Source organism: Mixophyes fleayi, chromosome 11, assembly GCF_038048845.1.
Source record: "Mixophyes fleayi isolate aMixFle1 chromosome 11, aMixFle1.hap1, whole genome shotgun sequence".
NCBI classification, from domain to species: domain Eukaryota; kingdom Metazoa; phylum Chordata; class Amphibia; order Anura; family Limnodynastidae; genus Mixophyes; species Mixophyes fleayi.
In genome coordinates this window covers 6567361-6594258 of record NC_134412.1, presented here as the reverse complement: position 1 = coordinate 6594258, position 26898 = coordinate 6567361, and the positions used below count along the sequence as shown (strand labels likewise).

General features: G+C 42.4%; 1 protein-coding gene across 1 annotated transcript; it reads left to right on the top strand.

Annotated features, from left to right (window-relative positions):
• The first annotated feature begins 5734 nt into the window (after nucleotides 1-5734).
• FXYD7 (FXYD domain containing ion transport regulator 7) lies at nucleotides 5735-24818 on the top strand. Its single transcript, XM_075189900.1, has 6 exons — nucleotides 5735-6116; nucleotides 18109-18144; nucleotides 20440-20514; nucleotides 21283-21316; nucleotides 23094-23134; nucleotides 23846-24818. Exons 1-6 carry the CDS (start codon nucleotides 6086-6088, stop codon nucleotides 23863-23865), a joined length of 237 nt encoding a protein of 78 aa, XP_075046001.1. The 5' UTR covers nucleotides 5735-6085; the 3' UTR covers nucleotides 23866-24818.
• The last annotated feature ends 2080 nt before the right edge of the window (nucleotides 24819-26898 follow it).

The window sequence follows — 26898 nt, the reverse complement described above, 5'->3', positions numbered from 1 at the left end:
TCCAATCCAGTTCACTCATTACAGAGCTGCAGCCTTGTGTTCTTCTTGCCGTCATTATTGTGGGTAGCACAAAATCTTTTTTTTTGGTAGAGACAGCTGTTCCCTTTGCAGCTGACTTTTGTAGCGTCTTCTACAGGGTTTGTCGTCTCTATTTTTCATCCTACATAAATAATATCTTTGCTCTTGACGTGTAGTCTGATCAATTCACTGTGTTTTCCATTTTACCTCTCGCGAGCTATCCTCTGTTATTAATAATAACTTTAATTTGTATACCATTGTTTATAACAAACAAACACTTTCTTCTTAATATTAATAATAATAATAATAATAATAATAATAAGTAGTTTATCACTTTGATTGCCATCAATGTTAAATGCAATCTCCTATGTCTCCTCTCTTTATTTATAAACTCAAATCCAACATAAAAGGCTCTATCTAACAACGTTCCAGCCTACATGACTTCTCCATACCTCTTTCTCCATCATTAATATTCTCATAACCTCTTCTCAGCTCCGTTGGCAAGTGCCCAGGGGAAGCAAATTTTAACCCTCTTCGCAGCTACATTGGCAAGTGCCCAGGGGAAGCAAATTTTGGCCAGGGGGCAAGACTCATTTCATCAGATGCCCCCCTTCCCCCCAGCCTACCCCTACAAGTGCCTCCATTGTGAATTTCTTCGAGGGAACATTTTACTGCAAAATAGTAAAATGTTTTCAGCCTCCAAATTTCAAGAGATGCATCTTAGTTGAAGCCTACAATGAAATCTATTAGGTTTTATCATTCATCCATTGTCATTTATTTATATAGTACCAGCTTGCTTGGCAGCGCCTTGCAATTTGGAGCAAACATAGAATAAAACGAGACTGGATATTAGCCAAGAGGTCAGAGAGTTAAGAGGGCGCAGGCCACAAGCTTACAATCTATAGAAATAGGAGTTACACATATGAGGTCATGTGCCACGGATTGCATATTGATCCAGCCAGATTGCACAGGGAGAAAGGCGCTTCACGAGGCTACATGATCCAGTCACACAGTTAGTTTGGGGGTAAGAGGGTTGTTTGCGTATAGAAAGAAAATACATGTGTGACCTGTGTATAGGGTTAGGTATCGGTTAGAATAACACAGAGGTTTAGATGGTGGTTGGGGACTTTGATAAGCTCTCCTGAAGAGGTGAGCTTTCAGGGCACTTGCGGGCTGGGGGTTGTCATGTTGTATGAGGGAGGGAATTCCACAGCATGGGTGCAGAGCAAAAAACCTCCATAACCGCCAATGGGAGCAAGTAGTGAGCGAGGATGACAGAAGTAGAGCAGAGGATTCAAAATGTTGGCTATTTTGAGACAAGTGTATAGACATATGTGGGTGTTATTTTGTAAATGGCTTTGTGCATTATCATTTCCATTACATTTTATGTGGTAAATGCGACTTTTGCATTTATTAATAGCTGTCAAGATATTATTCTCTCTTGTGTATACAGGGCCGCCAAGAGAAATGTTGGTACAGCAAATTCACGGGACCCCCCTGTAGTTGACTAGAAGGGAAACCCATGCGCCGCCTATTATCCTCATTATAAGATACAATCACTGCAGCAGTCACATGACCTGCTGATGTCACAGTGACCGGGATCTAGCCACCCCCTTAAGGAGATGGATGCAGCCTGTGCGGTCCCTGCGTAGACTGTCACAGCGCATAGTATGTAACTTGACAGCCTATGCAGGGATCGCATACACTGCCTGCCCGACACCCCTCTGTCCCCTCTCCCCCTGCCAGGAAATAAAACAAAAAAAAACTGAAAAAAAAATAAAATTCGTAAAAGGAAAAAAAAATCTTGCTAGTCTGCAGTGCCGGCCCAGCCCCCCTCCTGGCATACCCGGGTCCCGGTAATAAGTACCCGCTCCCCCTCCCCCCTCTCAGCGCCCCTGTGTGTATATGCCACTTCATAACACTAATATATTGTGAACAAGTAGGGTACATTCACTCTACGCATTTCTCCACACTATCATAACACTTGTTTCTCCTGAAGTACCCATGGTGCACACACTGGTTATATACAGTTGGATACAGTGTTAGGTGCATCCAACTGAACATAATTATTATTATTCATATTGAACCCATCATATTTCTCTCAGTCCCTCTGCCCTCTGTCTCCTCTCGCTTCTCTCCACTCCCCTCGGTGACTCTCAACCTGTCATCCGTGCCCACCCTCTTGGGCCATAGTTACCCTCCTGTACTCACTTTTCCCCTCCCTCCCTCTCTTTCTTGCTGTGCCTGAGCCCCCAGAGTTATAGTGCTTACTGTTACTTGTACTGTGCTGTTTCACCTTGTACTGTGCCATTGTTTGTCCTTGTACGGCGCTACGGATACTTTGTGGCGCCCTATAAATAAAAATTAATAATAATAATAATAATAATAATAATTCCGCAACGCGATACAGAGAATATGTAATCATTCACACCAGTCCCTGTCCCATTGGAGCATACACTTTAAATCCCCTAACACACACACCCCCATTAGTGTCCATTTAGTAGAAGCCAATTAACCTACCGTTATGTTTTTGGACTGTGGGAGGAAACCGGAGCACCCGGAGGAAACCCACGCCAAGACGGAGATAATAAACAGACTCCAGCCAGATAGGACCCTGGTCGGAATCAGACTCATGACCCCAGCGATGTGAGGCAGCGTATGTATGTATGTAGATGCGTTGTACCTTCTCTTTGGGAACCACTGCGACCAGCTCTACATGAACAGTAGAGTATGCATTTGATAGGGCACTTTTATATGATGGTGAAAGTGATGAGAGACAGGTGATATGTTTGAAGGTTTACTGGATTTGCACAGTATGCAGAATCAGAATAAAGTGTTTGGGACTTATCAGCAGACCAGGATTTGATAATACATCATTGGCTGCTAGAAGCAGACAGATCGAGAGCAGAGAAGATGATTGTAAAACATAAAAGGTCTTACTTTGTGCCAACAGGCTAAAGAGATGACTGCTAAGGAGATAAGTCAGGATAAGACGTTAATAAGTGTTAATTAGAGCAGCGAGAGGGATTACGGATAAAGGTGAGTGATACGAAGATAAAGATTGATTGATACATAGAGAGATGATAAGAAAGACAGATTGTGGGATCTGATAGAGATCTGAGAACGAGGGACAAATTAGTGAGGAATAAGATCAGCGAGTTACATTGTCCAGGGCAGTGATTCAGTGAATGCAGTTTCTGGATGTAGCAGATTGCTGCTTGTGGTCCTCAGGTGTCGTTCAATGTTTCTTCAACTGTGAATTCCCATCAGATTGCAAGTAAATCACTTAGAAAGGAAAATCACAAATGCATCTATTCCCAGCAAATGCGTCCTCCTAGACTGGATTACAGAGCGCCTCCCATAATCCTCTATGACTTCTGCATGCAAATTACCCACATTCCCTTTAACCCTTTTGCTGCCAGGGGTCCGTGGCACATTCACACGTCTGGAGACCCCACATATTTTTTTTATATATATTGTTGTGCTGCATCAGTGTTGACAGAGAGAGGTTTTTAATTAATTGTTTTTAGTCTACCAGAGCCAATTTTATATAGCTGTTTGTCGGTCAGACATGGCTTTCTTTTCGTACTATAGTCAAATAAATATTTATTTTTAATTGATGAGCATTAGCATACAGGGGAAAATGAAAATGCACTTTATTGTGACCTTGGTTCTTTTACAGCAATATCCTGCGACTTTTAGCATTAATAGGGATACAAAAAATGTGTATTTTACAGTACTTGACGCTTGGTATATTTTAGCCCTATTTATTTATTTATTTACTGATTTACATTTTTTTGGGGTTTTTTTGGACACCGAGCGGGCGGTTTGGAGTTGGATGTAAAAGTTGCCCTTTTAAATATGCACTGAATTGATTCTGCACTTATCTTCCACATCTGTGTTTTGAATGACATCTTAATATACGCGCAACCTTAAATCTAACGTATAGATAGCTCCGGAGCAAAGATTTGCGTAGTCGCAAAATTTACTCTAGATAAGGAACGCATTTCACTGGTACATGTAACCCAAAATATAACTCATCTCAAAGGGGAGTGCTTAACCTGCGTCTGCAGGCCTTTACTTCCACGTGAACGCCCCCGATCCACTCATCGAAGTACAACTGCCGCGCATAAGTGTTAGGGACGAGGAGCCCAAACTATGTGACGTGCAAAATTACGTTGCACAAATTCACCCCCCAGATACCAATCTCCAGGTGAGATGGATACTTTCTGGCTCACGGAAGTTCTCAGAACGCTTAGGGAGTGGGCGGAGCCGATATAGAACGGCGTCAGTGGCGGCCTAAGCAGAGGACACGCCCAGATGGAGACGTTGATTGCGGCATACGTGTAAATTTTCCAGGGTGTCGGGGTCCTCAATCCCTACTGTCTCCGGGGAGGGCTGGCAAATTTTAGCCAGGGGGGCAAGAGCAGCCTATTAGGAACATTTTAAAGGAAAAAACTGCATGTGGCCCAGTGACCCAGCACAAGGTAGCCCACTATGGGACCAGCCCAGGGGGCAGATACCCGCCTGCCCCTCTGCCCAGCCTGCTCCTGACTGTCTAGGTATAAACATATGCATTTCGAGCCCCTAAACTTACCCCGTACAGCACCGTGTATGCGGGTTCTATAATAACAAAACAACAATCACTGTTTACTTGCTTCTGTGATCGGAGCCGTAACTTAGAATTCTAGCGCCCTGTGCGAGAAAGACAAATGCCGCCCCCCTAGCCCTCAATTTTAACCAAATTAACCTAAAATATTCCTAAATTGCGCCCCCCCCCCTTCAGCGTTGAGCCCTGGGCGGTCGCCCCCTGTCGCACAGCCCTAGTTACGGCCCTGTCTGTGATACACATAGAAATATATTTAAAAACACGGAAGAAACATCCCAAATGTTCTGTAACCCATAGCAACCAATCAGAAGTTAGTGTTCATCATTCTAACTTGTGCTAGGCTGAAGCGAAGCTGCGAAAAATTCTATTGGCGAAATGTTGTGTTTTGAGCAACAAATCCTAAATAAACAGAAAATATTATCATTTTATTTTGTTTCTTTTTACTCTCAGAAAAAAAAGCAAATGAGAGAAAAAGAAACATTCAAAAATAGCTTCACCAAAATATGAATACTATGTATCACCAACAAAAGATCAAACAATGTATCAACAAATGATTGGAACCTGGGACTCTCCCAGGAAATCTAGACAGTTGGCGGCTATGAAGTAATCTCTCTTACTGGGCAGAGAGCTGCGTTTTGCAGTGTAAATATTGTTCCATGCACAGATTGGAAGGAGTATGGAGGAAGCTGATTGAGATATGCAGCAAGGAGAGGTGGGCTGGTACAGTGAGGATGGGGGTGGGGGGGACAGACACACACATACAGGGTTGGCTGAAAGATGCTTTAACATGAGGGGCTGGATAAAGTGTATGGAGGTAGGTGTGCAGTCTTGTAAAGGAGAGGGGGACAGGTATGAGGACATGAGAGGTGGAGAGAGGGTGCACAAGATTTGATGGATAAGTTTAAAGCAGATGCAGCAGGAACTGTCAGGATGGGTGAAATGAGGTCAAGTGAAAAAATTGAGGATGGGGTGGGATGAGGGGGGGGGGTAATATATATAGTCTGGAGGGGAGGGGGAAAATAGGGATAACTAGGGATTGTGTGAGAGGATAGGGCAATAGACACAGGGAGGCAGATACAGAATTACCCGCATCCCATCCGCACTCTCAGCACTAAAATCATCTGCATCCATCCGAACCCATCTCTCAAATGCCAGGAGCCAATCACAAGCCTGTCAGTGTCCCAGGCCGCCTGTGATTGGCTGAGAGAGAAGAGCCCCCCCATGGGAGAGCAGGAGCCACCTCAGCCAGCTGTGCGGCTTCTGCAGCAATCTGTACATAATTCACATATACAAGGTGTACTGCAAGCTGCACATACCAGCAGCCCACCTCATACATGCACTGAGAGCCCCTGGCCCCCTGCACCCTCATGCACACACCATATACACTGCACACCCCATAGATAACCTCACCCGGCATCTCTATACACTACTCTCACCCGGCTCGTCCAGGTCTGCAATATGGCAACCCCAACCCAGAGAAGCGGAACAGGTAGGTGATTTGGGAGGAAGGGGGGTTCCGGGTGATTTGGAGAAACAAGGGTTAATACATACTTGTCTGTGTATTATCACTATAAATCCATCTCTTGCGGGACTGGAGGGGTTAATGCATGCTATAACGACTCTGCACCCCCCCTCCCTAATATATTAAGGGTCTCAGTTTGTCCCGTTATACAGCCTCTCTGCAGCAAGCCCCCCACTGTGTCTGTACTGCAGGTGCATTGCAGTGTCCCAGCTGAGAGTCCCCCCCCCCCCTCCCGCACACACCATGCTGCAAGCATGTGGGTAAGAGTGTCAGCGGCGCTGTCTCTGCAGGGGAAGGACTGAGGGGATAGGGTAGGATCCCGGGAGGTGTATGCTGCATGCGTCCCATATATAGGGATAAGTCTCTGCTCCCTGCGGGTCCCTTTAAAGTTCTCTGCAAAGGCTTAAACGTGAGGTTTATGGGGCATGCGTGATGGGTGAATTATAACAGATTAAAGTATTGGGAATTGGAAGGAGATGAAATGGGGTGTGCATCTATGTCCTAGATGGTCATTAAAATGAGAATTGGTGTGTGTGTGTATATGTAAAGTATATATATATTTTATATATATATATATATATATATATATATATATATATATATATATATATATATATATATATATATATGCATACACATGCATTATATCCTGTATCATAATAATTGATGGTGCTTTATGACATATTGAGTGGAACCTATGAGAGAGTATCTCTAGGGTCCATTGTGATAATTGCACTATGCAATCTAACAGGCTGCATTAATCACCAGGCGTAGATGAAATATTGCATACTATCATCATCATCGTCATCATTATCATCAACATTTATTTATATAGCGCCAGCAAATTCCGTAGCGCTTTACAATTGGAAACAAATATTAATAAAACAATACTGGGTAATACATACAGACAGAGGTAAGAGAACCCTGCTCGCAAACTTACAATCTATGGCATTAAATATGCCTACTACACAGTTCATTTAACCCTAGCACATGTTTAGCTGTAATCCACATTCATAGATCAGATTTGGTGAGTCTGGTGCACAACCGGTGGGTTGGAACCTAGTGGGGTCCCAGGATGTGTTTTTGGGGTCCCCGGTTATTATATGTGCAGTGCTGGGAACTGTCTTGTTTAGGGTCCCAGGACAATGATACTTGGTGGTCCCAGCACCACTGGTCTAGTAATAAGAGCTAATGTCTGATGGTTGCTATGGGTTACAATACATTTTTGTCCATTTGCACCATGTCATTGATTGAGTTTCTATATGTGCCAGGAGGCTGTTTATATTACAGAGACGCCTTGCTCTCGATTGACAAGTAGGACTGTCAGCTCCTAGGTCTGCTCCGAGTCCCCATCCTGAAATATTATCCTCTGCATTTAATTGAAGGGTTCTCCCAAAATAAAATCTACAATGACCGCCCCTCCTAGCTGTGCACTTGGCGTGTGTTAGGGGAGTCAGGCTGTGCAGCTGTTATTCTGCATTCAGCAGTAACGAGGACACAGAAAGAGGCCAGTGACCTACAAAAATAATGACTTTAAACTAATGTTAAATAGCTGCATCACCTAATTAATTGCCCGTGACTTTACAAAGGCTCCTCACTCCCTCTGCCTGTCAGTCACTCATCGACTGCTCTAGATTAATTGATGATACGTTTGTGAGTGTAATCTACTCTGTACCTTGGAGCATGTAAATCATTAGAGGATTCCATATGTGATGGACCCTATACATACATTGGATTTCTCAGTGTTTGTAAAGCTGCCCACGTATGCTGTGATATCTGTTGTAATAATACATGTCCTAGTATTATAGTGTGTGTGTAATCCCAAAATGACCCAGATGACCAATAATAATCCAATTGGGTGATTATGTGATATGTTAGTAAATACGCTGTGATGGGGGTTATGCGGCTGCCCGGACAGTGTGCAGCAGGAAAGTAGGGATTATTCTCAAACTATTCAGGAGTATTTCAGGTGTTTGTAGATGATATCACAGGGTCAGAGACACTTATCTCATGGTAGTTGCTGACTTCTGCTATTTGTGTCACTTATTCAATATTTACAATTAATGGCAGCGGCTAGATTGGCCGGGTTAGTGGTTTTCATGCTTATAAAGAGGAAAGACCTATGTCATCCATTAGTGTCCCCTTAGTTCTGTGTGTGCCACATTCATTAGTGTCCCCTCAGTTCTTTGTGTGCCACATTCATTAGTGTCCCCTCAGTTCTTTGTGTGCCACATTCATTAGTGTCCCCTCAGTTCTTTGTGTGCCACATTCATTAGTGTCCCCTCAGTTCTTTGTGTGCCACATTCATTAGTGTCCCCTCAGTTCTTTGTGTGCCACATTCATTAGTGTCCCCTTAGTTCTTTGTGTGCCACATTCATTAGTGTCCCCTTAGTTCTTTGTGTGCCACATTCATTAGTGTCCCCTCAGTTATTTGTGTGCCACATTCATTAGTGTCCCCTTAGTTCTTTGTGTGCCACATTCATTAGTGTCCCCTCAGTTCTTTGTGTGCCACATTCATTAGTGTCCCCTCAGTTCTTTGTGTGCCACATTCATTAGTGTCCCCTCAGTTCTTTGTGTGCCATATTCATTAGTGTCCCCTCAGTTCTGTGTGTGCCATATTCATTAGTGTCCCCTCAGTTCTTTGTGTGCCACATTCATTAGTGTCCCCTCAGTTCTTTGTGTGCCATATTCATTAGTGTCCCCTCAGTTCTGTGTGTGCCACATTCATAGTGTCGTGTCTGTGCTTTGTGTGTCACATTCATTAGTGCCCCCTCAGCTACTCATGTGTCAATTTATTAGTGCCCCCTCAGCTACTCATGTGTCACATTTATTAGTGCCCCCTCAGCTACTCATGTGTCACATTTATTAGTGCCCCCTCAGCTCCTCATGTGTCACATTTATTAGTGCCCCCTCAGCTACTCATGTGTCACATTTATTAGTGCCCCCTCAGCTCCTCATGTGTCACATTTATTAGTGCCCCCTCAGCTACTCATGTGTCACATTTATTAGTGCCCCCTCAGTTCCTCATTTGTCACATTCATCACTGTCCACTTAGTTCCTCATGTGTCACATTCATTAGTGCCCCCTCAGTTCCCCATTTGTCACATTTATTAGTGCCCCCTCAGTTCCCAATGTGTCACATTTATTAGTGCCCCCTCAGTTCCCCATGTGTCACATTTGTTAGTGCCCCCTCAGCTCCTCATGTGTCACATTTGTTAGTGCCTCCTCTGTTCCCCATGTGTCACATTTATTAGTGCCCCCTCAGTTCCCCATGTGTCACATTTATTAGTGCCCCCTCAGTTCCTCATGTGTCACATTCATCACTGTCCACTTAGTTCCCCATGTGTCACATTTATTAGTGCCCCCTCAGTTCCTCATGTGTCACATTCATCACTGTCCACTTAGTTCCTCATGTGTCACATTCATTAGTGCCCCCTCAGTTCCCCATTTGTCACATTTATTAGTGCCCCCTCAGTTCCCCATTTGTCACATTTATTAGTGCCCCCTCAGTTCCCCATTTGTCACATTTATTAGTGTCCCCTCAGTTCCCCATGTGTCACATTTATTAGTGCCTCCTCAGTTCCCCATGTGTCACATTTGTTAGTGCCCCCTCAGCTCCTCCTGTGTCACATTTATTAGTGCCCCCTCAATTCCCCATGTGTCACATTTATTAGTGCCCCCCCAGTTCCCCGTGTCACATTTATTAGTGCCTCCTCAGTTCCCCATGTGTCACATTTGTTAGTGCCCCCTCAGCTCCTCCTGTGTCACATTTATTAGTGCCCCCTCAATTCCCCGTGTCACATTTATTAGTGCCCCCTCAGTTCCCCATGTGTCACATTTGTTAGTGCCCCCTCAGCTCCTCCTGTGTCACATTTATTAGTGCCCCCTCAATTCCCCATGTGTCACATTTATTAGTGCCCCCTCAGTTCCCCATGTGTCACATTTATTAGTGCCCCCTCAGTTCCCCATGTGTCACATTTGTTAGTGCCCCTCAGCTCCTCATGTGTTATGTTCATAAGTGGAGGAGGTCTCGGAGTCGCTTGTCTACTCCCCGTTTGAGGCCCCTGCTATGAGGGGTCAGGTACGGTGATCGCACATAGGATATAACCTGGTAAAAAATGTAAGCCCTTTTATTTTAATGTTGTAAGAAGCAAAAAAAAAGATATAATTTCCCTGCACTACGGTCTGCTAGATTAAGCAGCCGGAGGCCAGATAACCTGCATGTGAGCATAAGGTTTATTTTAATTAATGCTTTACTGTATCATAAAACCAAACCTACCTCCTGTACTGCACGATATTGTTAGGTTACATGAGATTAAGCCATTTTTCTACATGGACCCCCGAAAACTACCAAAATGTTATCCACAAAGGTTTGAGGGCACAGAACACACAACTAGAGAGGCCGACAGACTTTTGGACAACTCCCTTCTTTTTACAGTCCCCCCTTTTTAGTGCTTCAGTGGGAATCACTCTTTTGCCAGGAACCCCATTGTTGCCTGCTCACTAATGCCACCCGCAGGAAGAAGAGCATATTGCTTCCAGTGTTGGAAAACTAGGACTGTCTATAGCATTCTATGCTATGAATGGGAGATGGGTAATAAATGCTGAAACTCATTGGATTGACCAGAGCTCCTATTCAATCAGAGCCACGTTCACAACACACTTCCTTGTCCTGGCAGATTAACCACCCAAGACATGTTTGTAGATCATTGCTCTTATCTATGTGAAGTAGCCTCCCATCAGAGGTGGTAAAGGCCAATACAGTGGAGCAATTTAAACATGCTTGGGATAGACATAAGGATATCCATACAAAGTACTAAGAATCAAATAGGGTTTGAGCTTACCATAGGTTAAAATATAGGCAGACTAGAACATACTTGCCAATTTTTTCTCGTTGGCTTCAGGGAGATCCCGGAGGAGGTGGCGTACTGGGGCGGGGCTTGATGAATCGCATAATTTTGGCCCCGCCTCCTAAATGGTTATCACAATTCTGGCCAAATACAGCAGGGGGCGGGGCTAAGATAATGCGATATTTGCACCATTAAGCCCCGCCCCCGCCACTTATCTATTGCAGGGGCGAGAACTGGGAGGTTTCCCTGCTCTCCCTGGATACCGAGAGGTCTCCCAGAAATGCGGGAGTCTCCCAGACATTCCGGGAGAGTAGGCAACTATGCGTTAAAAAAAAGCAGCTACTGACTCTAGAGACTGAAGTGTCTTTTACATTTCTGTCTCCATTACTGAAGTCATGTTGTCTTACCTGTCAGTCTTTGATTAAATCTTGGTCTCCATGAAAATGGCCACCTCCATAGGCATCAATACATGGACATAGGGCACAATTTCTGAACAGTGTCATCATGCCACAGATGACGAAGCCAACCACGTCTTGTACTGGCTCAGCATCAGGGAGAATGCCAGACTCTTCAGGGAGTGAGGGAGATCACCCCTATATCAGGGAGTCTCCCTGACATTTAGGGAGAGTTGGCAAGAACTAGACTAGATGGGTTCTTATCTGCCGCCAGATTCTACATTTCTATAATCCTGTATGTGACTGGCGTCTCCGAACAGAGAACAAGAGGTGTCTTTATGTATAGAAGAAGTCATGGCATTTCCATGGACAAAACATAACCTGTTTACAGCATGTCGTTTCAGAAGTGTCATGTCCATCTAGGCTGCTCATGTGACCTTCACTAACCTTCCAAGGACATAACGTGATTTAATTTACAAGCAAAGCATTCTTGTGATGTGAATGCAAATGGGTTGATCTAGAACAGGGATTATAGAGCTGAGGAAAGTGTAGATGATATAAGTCTCTTCCGTTTAAGTGCAGAGACAGACTGAGAGAGCAGATATCTCCCAAATTAAACCTGATAGAGTATGTTTGTGCCTATGGTGCAATGCCTGTAAGTGTGCAGTGTAATGGACAGCTATCCTCCGGCTCTCGTCAGGAGCAGTGAGATGTGAATCTGCTGACTCGATGTCTTCCTACAAGCCAGGGAATGAGAGAGGATTCCCTGCTGGTCTCTCACATCCCCAAAGTGCCGTCTCTCCATCTTCTGCACCCCCCCTCCCCCATCCCATATCTCAATACACCTCTATTTATATCTCTGCTGTCTTATTCACGGTCTGCAATATCACTGACGTTATCAAGGACTAATAGCTGCATAAGACACAAGTGATGTTGATAGCTGAATAAACTCCTGTCAATAATATCTTTATAAACAGTGAGTTCAGAGTTCATCTCCTTCATTAGAAAAACTTGCATATAGTAAGCAATAAAGCAACCCAACTTTAAATCATTATGGATATTAATGCTCCTGTGGCTTTCTGTCTTTATGTGGTCATGAAACTCCATAATAATTTAGAATATTCCTATCATTTACAGTCGGGGTAGTTTATTCCATATATCATGATGTTTAGCAGCTATAAAGTAAATTTGGAGGCGTGATGATAATGATGATGATAAATATTTATACACATTTTTGCAGCCCGGCTTCCTGAGCATTCTAGTTTAAAAATTAATTTACTAATTAGCCGCTGAAGGCTGTTTGTGAAGATTGTGAGATGAGATATTGTGAACAAAGGTGTAATACGCTTCACAGCCTCTATTACCAAGCGGTATATAATAATAATAATAATAATAATAATAATAATAATAATATGTACAAGTGGATCAACCACAAGTAACTTACACTAGTGGTCAGACCATTTAATTCCTGTACATGTCAATCAAAGCACTGTAATAAAATCATAGGCTATCTAGGACTTTCTCACTATATTATATTACACAATATATATTAGATTTTGTGGTACAATGTTCCATAAGATTTAGATGAAGGCCAGGGCAGATGTTGCGCTAGTGTCTAGTAATCTGTAGTTAACCCTTTGCTATTCTCTTGTCTATAGGTGGCTTTAAATGGATAAAGCTGTCAGCTGCTATGGTTGACATTTCATCAGATAGATATTTTCTTTATTAGACCAGTCTCCTAAATCCATAAAACTAGAAAATTGGGGAAGTCAAAACTTTATTTTTGCACGGTCGATTTGCAGTACATTTAAATCTATTCACCCCCTATCCAGCTCTTAGTGCTCCCGGTGGTGAATGAGTGAAACAACAGCCAAAAAGTTGTCAGGAGAACAGAGTTGAAAGACAATGATCTGGATCATAAAAACTATACATAAAAGAGTTTGAGTCGTTAGAAACTGGGTACGAGGCTAAAATTAGACTCAGCCATTTGCAAATAAAATCAATTGTAGACTTTCAGCCAGGCGTTCGGGAATAAAAGCACTTAAGAACCAAAATATTTTTTTTCACCAGCTCACTTTCCAGCTTCCGCTAATATCCACTAACTTTTCTTTTATCTCACCCTACGCAGCATTGAATATAGTTCTTCAGGCTTCTGGATAGATTACAAAGCATTAAACATAATAGGAACAAAAAGCCCAAAACATATGTTCTTGGACATCGATAGATATTATCTACCAAGAAAATACAATTATTGTGTTAAATTAACGATGTCTCCACCCTGTTTGTAATTAGTAGTCATACTTGCCAACTCTCCCGGAATGTCCGGGAGACTCCCGCATTTCGGGTGGGTCTCACGGACTCCCGGGAGTGTAGGGCAATCCCCCGCAGCTGCCCACCTCCTAGTGAAGTGGGTAGATTTAGGTCCAAAATAATCGCTGCATTTTGCCCCAAAATTACGCCATTTTCGGAGCCCTGCCCCCCGCACGCCCACTTGCCCCCGGGAGGCTCCCAGACACCAACTACAAAAAGTTGGCAAGTATGTTAGTAGTGTTTCCTCATCCCCTCCCCCCTTCACCATTGTGGTGTCTCGATCCATTGGCTCCAAGTCTAGTAGATGGGGTGCTTTGCACTAGTTTGAATTACATTTGACAGTCACCAGTTGTATGAAAGATGGGGGTGTCGATAATCAAGAGAAAATCAATCCAGCTATGGGGCACAAGAAAATAACCATTTGGTTCCGCCGGACTACACCTCGATTCCGGGCTGCGCACATTGACGACCAAAATCATCGAAGGCAGCTCGTCTGTGCGGACTGTTCCTATCGTGGCGTCTTGCGCCCAAATGAATCTGCCCCTATATCTACGTTCTACTGAAAGAGAAATATTTCAGCTATATTTAATTTTACACATTAAAATTGGTATTTTCATTATAGTTTACTTTTGAAGGGAGATCACGTTGACCCCAACTGTAGGCTTCTCTTACATACCCGTCTCCGTACTTAATTACACATCACGGCGCAGCCTATGTCGCCATTCACAATGCTGTTGTATCGTGAGGACCGGCTGAGTGAGATCCGACGCTGAGAGCAAAATGTTTGGCGACTGTTATTACCTCTGCAGGAAATAATCATTGTATTATATCACTTAAGGAAATGCATAAAGTGGAAAGATCGAGGTGAGCTGTTCGTTTTTTTAAAAAGAAACACTTGAAGCTTAAGTGAAGGAGGAAATAATCGCCTTTCCTAACATCAAAAAAATATTGTGTCATTTAAGATGACATTGAGGGTCTGATTGGTTTGACACGACTGCCTACGACTTGACGGGTGTAACAAGAGAGGTAAGGGGCGGGTGAACGTAGGTAATGTTCAGTAAAGGCGTGTCATGGATGTTCCGGCTTAGATGCAGCCGATTCAATTGGTAACGTATACTGAGATCCGCTTGCATTTTAATTCAGTCGGAACTGCGCTCAAATTCTGCGCTTGTGTTGTAAACGCAAGATGCGTGAAGGTTACATCTGAAGATCAAGCAAGCCCTGAGGGGGGTATTCAATTGTCCGTGAGTTTTTGTTTTTCCCCGCAGCATTATAAAGAAAAAAATCTTGCGCGGGTTTTCGACGGCAATACAGAAAGTTTTTAGTTAGCGCGGCGCAAAAACTTGTGCAATTCAATTGAAAGAGAGGGAATGCTGTCCCCGCACGTTAATCATTGTGTTCGCGAGTTTTTAGGGGAGTGAAGGGGAGTTTTAATGCGGTATAACACAAAAAAAAGGTTTTGCATACATTTTCATATATTAGATTGCAATACACATTGATAATATCTACATTACAGTACTTTCTTTAGCATATTTTTTTATTGAACTATTTTTAACATAGAATCATCTATACCATGTCAAAACATATTTGTACCAAAAACATACATAAATAAAATTAATTAGTGATATATATATATTTTTTTTAATGTTTTTTTTATTTCATTATTTCTTCACAAATAAATCAACTTATACATGTTAGGCATTACTGATAAACATAGTTAAACTTTTTTTTCACATTATTACATGATTTCAAATAGTTTTCAGAGGTTTTTTATTTTTAACACACCCCAAAGAGGTGCGAGATAAAACATCATATTGGCCTGTTTTACCCGCCGTGTTAAAAAACAATTGAATAGCTTTTAACGCGGCTGCCTCTAGCACACCCTATACTTTCAATAGACCTTCTACTGGAGCGCGAGAGGACCGTTTCATGAAAAAAAAAGCGTTAAAAATGGAATTGAATCACGGGTAAATTTAACCCGCTCGAAAATGATAAAAAACAGAGTTAAAATGACTTAACGCAGTTAAAAAAAAACAACTCGCTGACAATTGAATACCACTAAGTGTCGAGTTTAACTTCTGTCTATATTATTCCTGCCAAACAATCCAACTTATCCGCACATTATTATAGTTAGATTTTTTTTTATTAGTCACTTAGGCCAGAAGTATTTAACAAAACATTGTGTGATACCAGTTTTGTATAGAATGAGCTTTTAGGAATGCTGGGAAATCACATATGATATATACAACATATAGTATTTTCATAGTTCTATTAATTTATTTATACTACAGTCTGTTATGTTCTAAATATGGAGCAAAAAGATACAAATTGTTCACTTCAAACCATTTTTTAATTAACATCAAATTTATACTCCTTATCCTGTGATTGTTTTTACTTACAGTTCTTACAGTTGTCGCTCCTGAAAACAAAGTTTCTAGGAGAAATGTTTGGCCCAATACATCTATGTACAGTGAATTGATACATGACTAATATTATAATGGCGGATGGATGCTTTAAACACTTTTACCATATAGGACTCAGTGCATCTATGCAATGTCGTTTGAGGAATTAATATTTTCTGGAGACTTGTGGCAGCATTCACAAAAGGGTATTACTGCTGGTGTGGCAACAACTTATAGCTCAAGAGTAAGAAAGTGTAGATGTGCTGAGTCAGCTAGGCTAAGAAGCAGGTATACAAATATTCCACATGCCTTTATCCGAAAATGTATAAAAAGTACTTTATAATGTACATATTTGGGGTATATTTTTCCTTGTTAACTTTTGATATCTTTTGAGCCAAATTTTTAAAAGCAAATTTTGTTGACAATTCTCAATATATTGGCCACACATTGTTTGTAGAAACTAAAAGTTAGCTGGAAAAGATCAATGTTCTCTCATTCACACTCATTACATCCTCCCATTCCCGGTTACAGGACTTTTTTTGGGCTGCACCCATTCTATGGAATTCTCTCCCTCGCACAATAAGGCTCTCCTCTGGTCTACAAGCTTTCAAGCGTTCTTTGAAAACCCACCTCTTCAGACAAGCTTATAATATTCCTCAACCACCCTCTTAACCTCATTACATTACCCTATTACCACCCATTATACAACTACCCCTTGACCAACATTGTTGTGTGACACAACCTTGTCAACTTTTGGAGGGGGGGGGTCAAGTGGCAAGAGCGTGCGAGTGGGAGGTGACACAATTTGCGTTATAACTCCATGTGAATGTATCTCTGAGACCATCCTTAAACCCAGTAAATGCTGTTGGTCAATGAGCACGTTTGCCTGGTCAATGGAATTCTCTATATATTTCTGCCCACAGCCTGATGTACTGGTAGGAGAGAGTGTTGATCTTCTTTATTGTGTAATGTAAATGTTATCATATCTAAATATCAGTTTAAATAGAAACTTGACCCTTAGGAAATGACAGAAACTTGCTGTTCTATAAGACATTCATATTAGATAATAGGTGATAGAGTGATGCAAGATAGAGGCTTGCCAAAATCCTAATTTTTCAGTGACGTCATTGGGCACATAGCAGACTGAACAGATTTCGTTGAATAAAAACAATGTATTTCTCAGGGATTAAACATCTTGAAATATGTGTTTTGTTAGCTCATTGAAAAGCCTCATTTCAATAATTCTTATGACCAAGTCTTTGGTCTTGGTTACATCATGTAGACTGTAACATAACAACTGCCAATAGTACTTAAACAAAAAGATGTTGTTATATGCAGGTAGCCCTCCCTTCCTACCAGTGTGCACAATGTGACTGTAGTCACACAAAGCATGGACATAAGTCTGCTCAGGTGCATTCTACACAGCGTCTGAAGGTGTTTATCTAAAAACACAGTGCTTCCCCCTTTTTGAACTTCCATCATCATTTACCACCAAATTTGTTCTTTTTACAAAAGTGAAATAAAACATATTAGTTCCACTTTACAGCAGTCTCGGCCCATGTTCAAAAGAGCAGAGCGGAGACCTATTCTGAGTGGGGCATGCGTTGGACCACGCATGCTTTGGGGCTTGGCAATGCACTGTTCTGCCTCTGACTTTAAAATTATGGTATAAAGTAAATATTTGATTTGTACATTTATTCGAATGTATCATTTTAAATAAAATCGATCTGGCCTATGGAACATTAGTTTGAATGAATACAGTCGGCTCAGAGCATTGATTGGACAAGCAGCAATTTATCCAATCAGTAAGACTTAAACCCAGATGGAACGGGGGTTTATGGAAACAATGTATCATTTGCCCACAGTTACCCTTTAGGTAAAAGTTGCATTCAGTGTACAAGGTACAAACTGTAGTCAAATGGATAAATATATATTCACAAAAATAAATGTTGAAAACTCTCTCTTTTATATTTTATTAACAGTCGTTTTAATTCATTTTCAGTTAATATATATGGAAACGGAGATCCCTTTGTCTATGGTAAGTAAACACTTTCTGTTATCTTTGGAGGGTTGTATAAATATTGTTTCTCTATAATGTTAATTTGTTTCATGATGCATATGGCAGATACAGTCAGCCCTCCATTTAAAGTTGATGAAGGGTCCAGGAATAATTATGTAAAATACGGAAAAGTGGAAAATCAGGGAAATGTCTAAAAATATCCCAAACGTCACATAACATCAGTAAAAACACCAATTTGTAATTGACCATGTTGTATTATTTTGTTAATCAGTTTGTTCCAAGATTCTACTATTTGTACTGTTATTGAAAATCAATCTCCATAACTAGAATCCACTGCTAGAAGTGTCCGATATAAGGGTATATTCAATTAAGACGGCAGATCATGGTTACGTAGGACTGTACAGTTCCCATTACTGCAACATCGCGGATTCCCTTCACACCCCATAGGGTTGGCGCTGTATGTGCGCAGCCGCGCGTAATCGCAAACTGCCGTCTTAATTGAATATGTCCCTAAAATGTTATTGTACTTCCACTAGGTCAGTATACTTAACCAATAAAAAAAATCGACCCAGTCCTGTCCTCACTAACATATCACTCATCTCCTGATATACTCTGTGCTGCTGGAGATCCAGCTCCTTCCACTATATAACTCTCAGTCTGTGGCTTCCTGCTGCCTCCATTCCCCTCCTCACATCATGTCTCTGCCCCTGTCACATGCAGCCCTGTCCTCACTAACACATCACTCATCTCCTGATATACTCTGTGCTGCTGGAGACCCAGCTACTTCCACTATATAACTGTCTGTGGCTTCCTGCTGCCTCCATTCCCCTCCTCACATCATGTCACTGCCCCTGTCACATGAAGCCCTGTCCTCACTGACATATCACTCATCTCCTGATATACTCTGTGCTGCTGGAGACCCAGCTCCTTCCACTATATAACTCTCAGTCTATGGCTTCCTGCTGCCTCCATTCCCCTCCTCACATCATGTCACTGCCCCTGTCACATGCAGCCCTGTCCTCACTAACACATCACTCATCTCCTGATATACTCTGTGCTGCTGGAGACCCAGCTCCTTCCACTATATAACTCTCAGTCTGTGGCTTCCTGCTGCCTCCATTCCCCTCCTCACATCATGTCTCTGCCCCTGTCACATGCAGCCCTGTTCTCACTAATATATCACTTATCTCCTGATATACTCTGTGCTGCTGGAGACCCAGCTCCTTCCACTATATAACTCTCATTCTGGGGCTTCCTGCTGCCTTTATTCCCTCTTCACATCATGTCACTGCCCCTGTCACATGCAGCCCTGTCCTCACTAACACGTCACTCATCTCCTGATATACTCTGTGCTGCTGGGGGACCCTACTCCTTCCACTATATAACTCTCATTCTGGGGCTTCCTGCTGCCTCCATTCCCCTCCTCACATCATGTCACTGCCCCTGTCACATGCAGCCCTGTCCTCACTAACATATCACTCATCTCCTGATATACTCTGTGCTGCTGGGGACCCTGCTCCTTCCACTATATAACTCTCATTCTGGGGCTTCCTGCTGCCTCCATTCCCCTCCTCACATCATGTCACTGCCCCTGTCACATGCAGCCCTGTCCTCACTGAGAGAATCACACTACTGGACAGGACCATGCCACACAAGATCAGCTCACTTGCCTCCTGAAATCATCTGTGCTGCTGTTGACATTAAGATCGGGGGGGGGGGGGGATCATGAGTTGAATATTGTATACAGTAAGTTGCTCAGTTGAACACACCTTTAAAATTTTTGAAACCCAATGCAGCAGCCTCTCAACAGACACCTCCTCCACCTCCCAATTCCAGAGAAGTCTGACAGGGGAGGCAGGAGGCCAATTGCCCCCAAGGGCAATTATGTTTTTACAGATGTTAAATGGGTGAGGTTCCTTCAGAACCGCATTTATTGTACTCAGCAGTGCACCAACTCTCTCTATAACAACTACTAGTCTTGTTGGCCGTTAACGAGAGGTCACTGGCCCATACAAGTGTTCAATGTTAACCAGTTGTCCTGTGATCACTTCCTCATTCCTTACCATAACGTCAGGGTCAGTACTTCACTGCTCCCATTACCTTGTCAATCATAAGGCAGTATTGAACAGATCACCTCTAGTATTATCCATTTGCCATTGGTTTCCAGGTGTAAGTTATATACATACGCACCCTTGTACTCAACATTCACCTTATATCTGTTGCCATTGCTTCAGTTGCTGTTTGGTTTTTCTGTTACCTCTGATAATAATATTTGTGGTCCCCCAGAATAAAACAGTTTCTGTTTTGACTCAGATTACGACACGGTTCGGATGACCGGACTCATCCTTGCAATTATCATGTTTGTATTGGGGATCGTCATTGCCGTCAGTAAGTATCGTTATTCCTTTATCCTCTCGATTAAATCATTGTTAGACTAGTTGGTAACAAAGTACGAACGGTTGCCCTATCTACTACATATTTATCATCCAAGAAAGGGCATAGCAAAATAGAGCATGCCGCACGCAGGAGTCTAGACTAAGCTTCGGAGATGGGTCGCATACTGATCTATCCTCTGTCCTTGGCGGCTTTCTTGACACAACGTAGCTCTGCAGTAGGAAGGAAGTCATTGCTGTCTCACACAACTGGGGTCATGAGTTCGATTCCCGACCATGGCCTTATCTGTGTGGAGTTCGTATGCTCTCCCTGTGTTTTTGTGGGTTTCCTCCAGGTGCTCCTGTTTCCTCCCACCCCCCAAAGACATACTGGTAGGTTATTGGCTTCTGACAAAACTAAACCTAGTGTTTGTATGGAATTGACTATAGATTGTAAGCTCCACCGGGGCAGGATCTGACGAGAATGATTAAATATTCTCTGTTAAGCTCTGCGTAATATGCAGGATCTATATAAATAGCTTTCAATACATAATATATAAAGATGGCACCCAAGAGAGAGCGTAGATCTGTATGTGACCCGACTTTGAAAAGGAAATGGCCATCTGCTCTTTCCCAGGCAAAACGAAAGTTTTCTTTAAAAGTTTGACAATAAGACATCCAATATTTCCAATAACCAGCTAGTTTAGGTCTTGTAACTGGATTGTATACAATATTTTGTTGGTTTTACTATATCTAATTTTTCTTTTGTGTGTTTTTTCAACAGGTAACAAATTCAAATGCAAACAAAGGAATGCAAAGTAAGAGCCCCCTCCCGTCACTGTACCCACCCTGTTACTTTATCATTTCGGTCAAACAATCTGTATAGCTATTCTGCCAGTGCCCGACCTCCGGGTATCACCTAGATACAGAGCCCGCTGGGCAGGATGAATGCGCTGGGACAGCTCCTGCGTGAGATCGTTTCAGAATCATTCACAACAATCGGGGCTTTTGTGAACATGTAATTGTTGCCAGTCTTAGCCCGGTGAGGGGTCCCCTCTCTCCGTGAATCCTTTAGCATTCAGCGGCACGGGGCGTCTTTATAATGAATTCTCTGTTCCTTTTATTCCAGCAAACACACCCTGAGGGCAGACGCTTAACTAGAAATGTTATTTTTATAGGCCAGTTATAATCTTTTCAGGATTAACGTCTCCCCTGAGCTAAATGCTATTAATAATTTTTTAAATTTTTTAAATTATGGGAACGCTTTGCGCTGGGAGCTTTCATCTTCCAGAGACGCTGCTTCCGCCAGAGTATCTTCTGAATTTTATACAGCAATATATGCACACATGACTTATATAGGTGATATTATATAGGACAAGGTGCAAGAACACACTTCGCACACTAAAGACACACGAATCAAAATAACAAACATTTGTGTATTAGGCTCAGTAATATCAATCAACAATATAATCCATTTATATTAAGCAGCGAGGATCTACTAAAGATCTATATGCAGAAATAGAGATTTAATTTGTTATTTTGTAGCCATTTATACAGGTCAATTTCCCAATCACCAAATTTGTTTAAATTAAACTGACTTATAAATCAAGTTTCCCAAAAGTCAACCCCTCCCCAAAAAAAACATAAATATACAGACATTGTCAAATCACTGCAATTATTGATTTCTCAGTGATGAATATATAATAGGTGGATCTATAAAAGACCAATTTAGTAAATTGATGTAGAACTCCCCGGAAACGTTTTCCCAGAGACTTTTGGATGACTCTAAAACCAGCGGGATGAAAAACAAAACCATTTATGTCTTGAAATAAACGGGAGAAGCTCTGATTAAATGCAAAAGCCAACCAGCTGGTTTACACGAAGGACGGAGCAACCCACGCGTGTGCTCTGCCTGTTATCGTGGGATCAAGCCGAGGATGTCTAGCGCTCGGGATCGTTCGGGGACACCAGGGTTCCTGCCATTTATTGGTAGCGCCCAATCTGAAATAATGGAGAGTTTAAAAATATCACTGGTGTAATCACATTTTTTAATATTGATGTAAATCTTTACGAATTGCATGAATTTGAAACAAATTAGATGTTTAAGGAATTCAAGATTTTTTTTTTTTGTGGTAGATAGATAGCCTCATAGGCAAACTGAGGGGGGGGGGGGGTTCTAGTGCCTGGAAACCCCCCTCCAAGCCTGTAGCACTGTATGATTAAGGTGGGTGGACACTGCTCCCGCTGCACACAGCTCTGCTTGAAAAGGGAGAGCTGCATGCACCTAATAGTATTCCACGCAGCATTGCCCATGTAAATCATCGTCAGCATAGCGGAAGCGTGGAACAAACATCTAGCCAGCTGACCATGCATGCATGAGAGTACCGCCCATAGCATCACTAGAAAGTCACATGACTGAGATATGAGGCACGAGGCACAGATAGTTCCTACTGACTTGACAGGCTGGACATTGGCGGTCTTTATAGATGAAGGGTCCTGAGAGTAAATAACAAGGGAAATGAGCAGACCACAGTTTGATCGTTAATGAATGACCATTGTTCATATGTCTAACAATGGTTTTGTCTCTTCTCGCAGTGGATCCCAGTCCGATGGAAGGCAACCGCTACAGACCCAGAGTAAGTGATCGGCGTTAACCCTTACATTCCCGGGACTATTGTTCAGTGTTGTGTAGAATTCCTCCTGAATGATTGTTTAGTTTCCATACGTGGCTTGCAGGAGGAGGTACGAAATGAAGAGGTGGGCGGGACTTTCCGATGTCATTTGCGTCATCGAGTGGGCGTGGCAAGTCACACGATGAAGCTAATTGCGTCATCACGCGTCTGTGGTCACTGAGGTGGGCGGGGCTGGATGAAGGGCCTATCAGAACTGTCTGCTGTAGACCGCCCCCTACTGCAGGGTCGGTATGGGGGAGTAGGCAAGCATTGTCTGGGTCATACCTCCCAATTTTCCAGGACGCTAGACCGTGCCACCGATCTGGTCAGAGCTGCCAAGTCATGCCCCTTAATAGGATCAATCAGCAATTAGCTTTCATCTGTCTACTGCATGTTTGACAATGATATCCTGTGATTGGTTCTATTGGTCTAGTTCAAATTGATACCATTGAGCGTTGTTCATCAATAACCTTGTGATTGTTTTAATAGAGAAGATTTTGCCAAATCAGTTTAATGGTTTTATGGTAAATATTGTTTTTTTTTGGAACATTCTGCAACGACCACTGACCAATTTTTGTGTCTTTTATTATATAAAGATTACACTATCGTCATCAATATAATGTGTCATCTGGTACCGACCATTGTGTGTAATTCTCATTCCCTCCTCTCTCGCAGCTCCCGGTGGAAGTGTATAGTTCCCGATTCTCCGGTCCTTGATTTCTGCTGCTGGATCCAGTCCCTGGACCCCTCCGTAGTAACGAGGGGAAAGGATGGAAAGGAATCTGCCCCCCCCCTTCCCTCTTCACATCAATGTCCCAGATAGCGTGTTCGAATGCATGCGTGGCTCTTCTCCCTGCGTGACTTCCTTCCTCCTCCCACAAAACACACGGAGCTTCCATTTCTCATCCCAAAGGACTGATTCGGAGACACTTCTATCCCACCTCCCAATACACAGACATAGAGAGATGCAGAGCAAGACAGAGGCAGACAGGGGGCGCTGTAATACAACACACACACACACACACACACACACACACACACACACACACACACACACACACACAACACCTCTTGTATGACATACAATGAATCTCTAGAGTTAGCAAAACACTGCAACCTTGGTGTCTATTACAGGCATATTAAGATTAACAACTATTATATTAGACAGGATTTGGACATTATTCAACCAAAAAAGATAGTTTGGACCCTGTTTATAACTAACAATTCATCATGTCCTCCTGATCCGAATACATAACACAACATATCAGTTTGCTGGGGTTACACGTCTGCAATGACCTCCGTCCCAATATTTTCAACTAGTTGTGTAGTTGCGCAATCTGCCACAGCAACAGCTGGTAGTCTGCCGGACCCTGTAGCGCTCTCCCGAAGGTCCCTCTTTCACTGAATGGGTTAATGTTGGGTTGACACTGGGAACATGTCCCCCTTTTAAATTATTTGTATATAGCATGTGACAAAACATAAATCTATATTAATAAATAGCTATAAGAGGACAGATCTATATATGAAATATGCGCATGGAAATATATGCAAATTAGTTTTTTGTTTGTTTTTTATTTTTTGGGTTTTTTTTGTTTTTCTTTTGCTTTCCCTCCCCCCCGATACACCAATAAAACGAGATATTTCTATATTTGTCGGCTGTATGTGTATTAAGTGTCTCGGTTGTGGAATTACTGCGACAGATTTGTAGTGTCATCTCTCACCTGCATGTGGAACCAACATCAAACAGGGGGGGGGACCTGGGGTGGGGGTGAAATTGTTTTTTTTATTATTTAAAGTAATAAATGGATTATAGTAAGGACCAGTATAATTCTATATCCTGCGGTTGCCAACTGGTACCAGAAAACCTTATATATTCTGATCAAATCTGCTGTCTGAAATCTGTTGAGTTAATTAGTTATTATACTAAATGCCCAAACATTTCAATTTCCTGAACTGGTTTCTAAGCTGTTGAGTGAAATTGTTGTTGAGACAAACTCTAATTATTCAAATTTCCAGGATAAATAAAACACAACAGTAATCAATCCATGCAGACACTTCCACAGCTCAATCATTGATGGCTTCCATTGGCAATAAAGTAAAATAAATATACTCGCATGAAAAGAAATCCTTAATCGCAATGAGGCAGATCTGACACCCAACATCACACAGCTGCTGTAAGAACAAGACTGAGAAGGTGAGTACAGCAAAATAGATTAATGGAGAGATATGTTTTTTAAGAACTCTTATGACCTAGAAGACCATTGACTGAAAATCACCCGATGCAAGTAACACTCCCCGGAGATTAGTCCTTGTACCGCAAGATTTGTGTCGCAGGTCAGTATAAGTTCATAAAGCACTAAGATTGAGTTTGATGGTAAGTGATACAGTTCAATCACATCATGATCTGGGAGCCCTTCCATCGATCGCCATAAAGGTGTGGTCTTGGAAGTTATTCATGCTGGTCTCGAACCGTCATTTAACAGAGCCATTCCCTGAAATTCTGCACTCACTGGTGTCACATGATCTCCCTCCCTTGCTTCTAGTAGCCCGAGCACATACATCATGTACACACATGTACACTCTCTCCTGCTCCCTCATACATTCTCTCCCTCTTCTCCTCCAGATACATCATGCACCTCCACATCTGAGTCTTCATCTACTGCATGCATTCTCCTTCTCCGGCCTCGGACAACCTGTGGCTCTCCAAGTGTTGCGATACTACAAACCCCAGCATGCTTTGCCAGTTGATAGCCAGCCGTTAACTGGCTAGATCTGCTAGGACTTGTAGTTTAACAACACAGCCATAGATGTGTCCAGCTCTGTCCTTCTCTTTCTACCTGCCTCATACTTCATCAACCACGCAACTTGGGTGAATCATCATCATCACCATTTATATATATAGCGCCACTGATTCTGCAGCGCTGTACAGAGAACTCACTCACATCAGTCCCTGCCCCATTGGAGCTTACAGTCTAAATTTACTAACACACACACAGACAGATATAGAAAGAGAGAGAGACTAGGGTCAATTTGATAGCAGCCAATTAACCTATTTTTTCCCAGTATGTTTTTTGGAGTGTGGGAGGAAATCGGAGCACCCGGACGAAACCCACGCAAACACGGGGAGAACATACAAACTCCACACAGATAAGGCAACGGTCGGGAATTGAACTCATGACCCCAGTGTTGTCAGGCAGAAGTGCTAACCACTGAGCCACCGTGCTGCCCATTTAGAAAGCGGAGGACGAAAAATCCAACAAAAATTAGAAAACTCAATTGGAAAAAAGGCCAAGAAAAGAAGAGAACTTGGTATTCCAAAATCTGTCAGTCTTCTGCAAAATTATATAAAGGTGTAGATGAGATAGAGGAAAAACTCGTCAATTTGTAGACATAATACCAATGAGAGCCCATGGCCTTTGCAAGTTATGGGGGCAGATCAAAGCAGTGAGAGATATACCACTGAACTAACTGATCATTACTTCTCTGATTTAGTATTATTAAACATTAAAACACAACGTAAACGGGGCAATTAAAATGCTCTGCATACATTTTGGAATATTTCCTCGTTAGAGTTGATGATGTGCAAATCTATTCTCCACCTCAGACGTGAGAACTGTTTTAGGGGATAAATCATCGTTTATATGCAAAATAAGGAGTGAAAATGTCAAAGGTTTTATAAACTTAATTTGACTTTATCGCCCGACTTTTCTATAGTAAAAAATATTTGC

Excerpts from the sequence above, each read along its gene's own strand:
- FXYD7 (XM_075189900.1), top strand. The coding sequence starts at position 6,086 with ATGGCAACCCCAACCCAGAGAAGCGGAACAG. Across the intron at positions 20,515-21,282 it reads GGGGATCGTCATTGCCGTCA|GTAACAAATTCAAATGCAAA; the intron begins GTAAGTATCGTT and ends TTTTTTCAACAG. Across the intron at positions 21,317-23,093 it reads TGCAAACAAAGGAATGCAAA|TGGATCCCAGTCCGATGGAA; the intron begins GTAAGAGCCCCC and ends CTCTTCTCGCAG.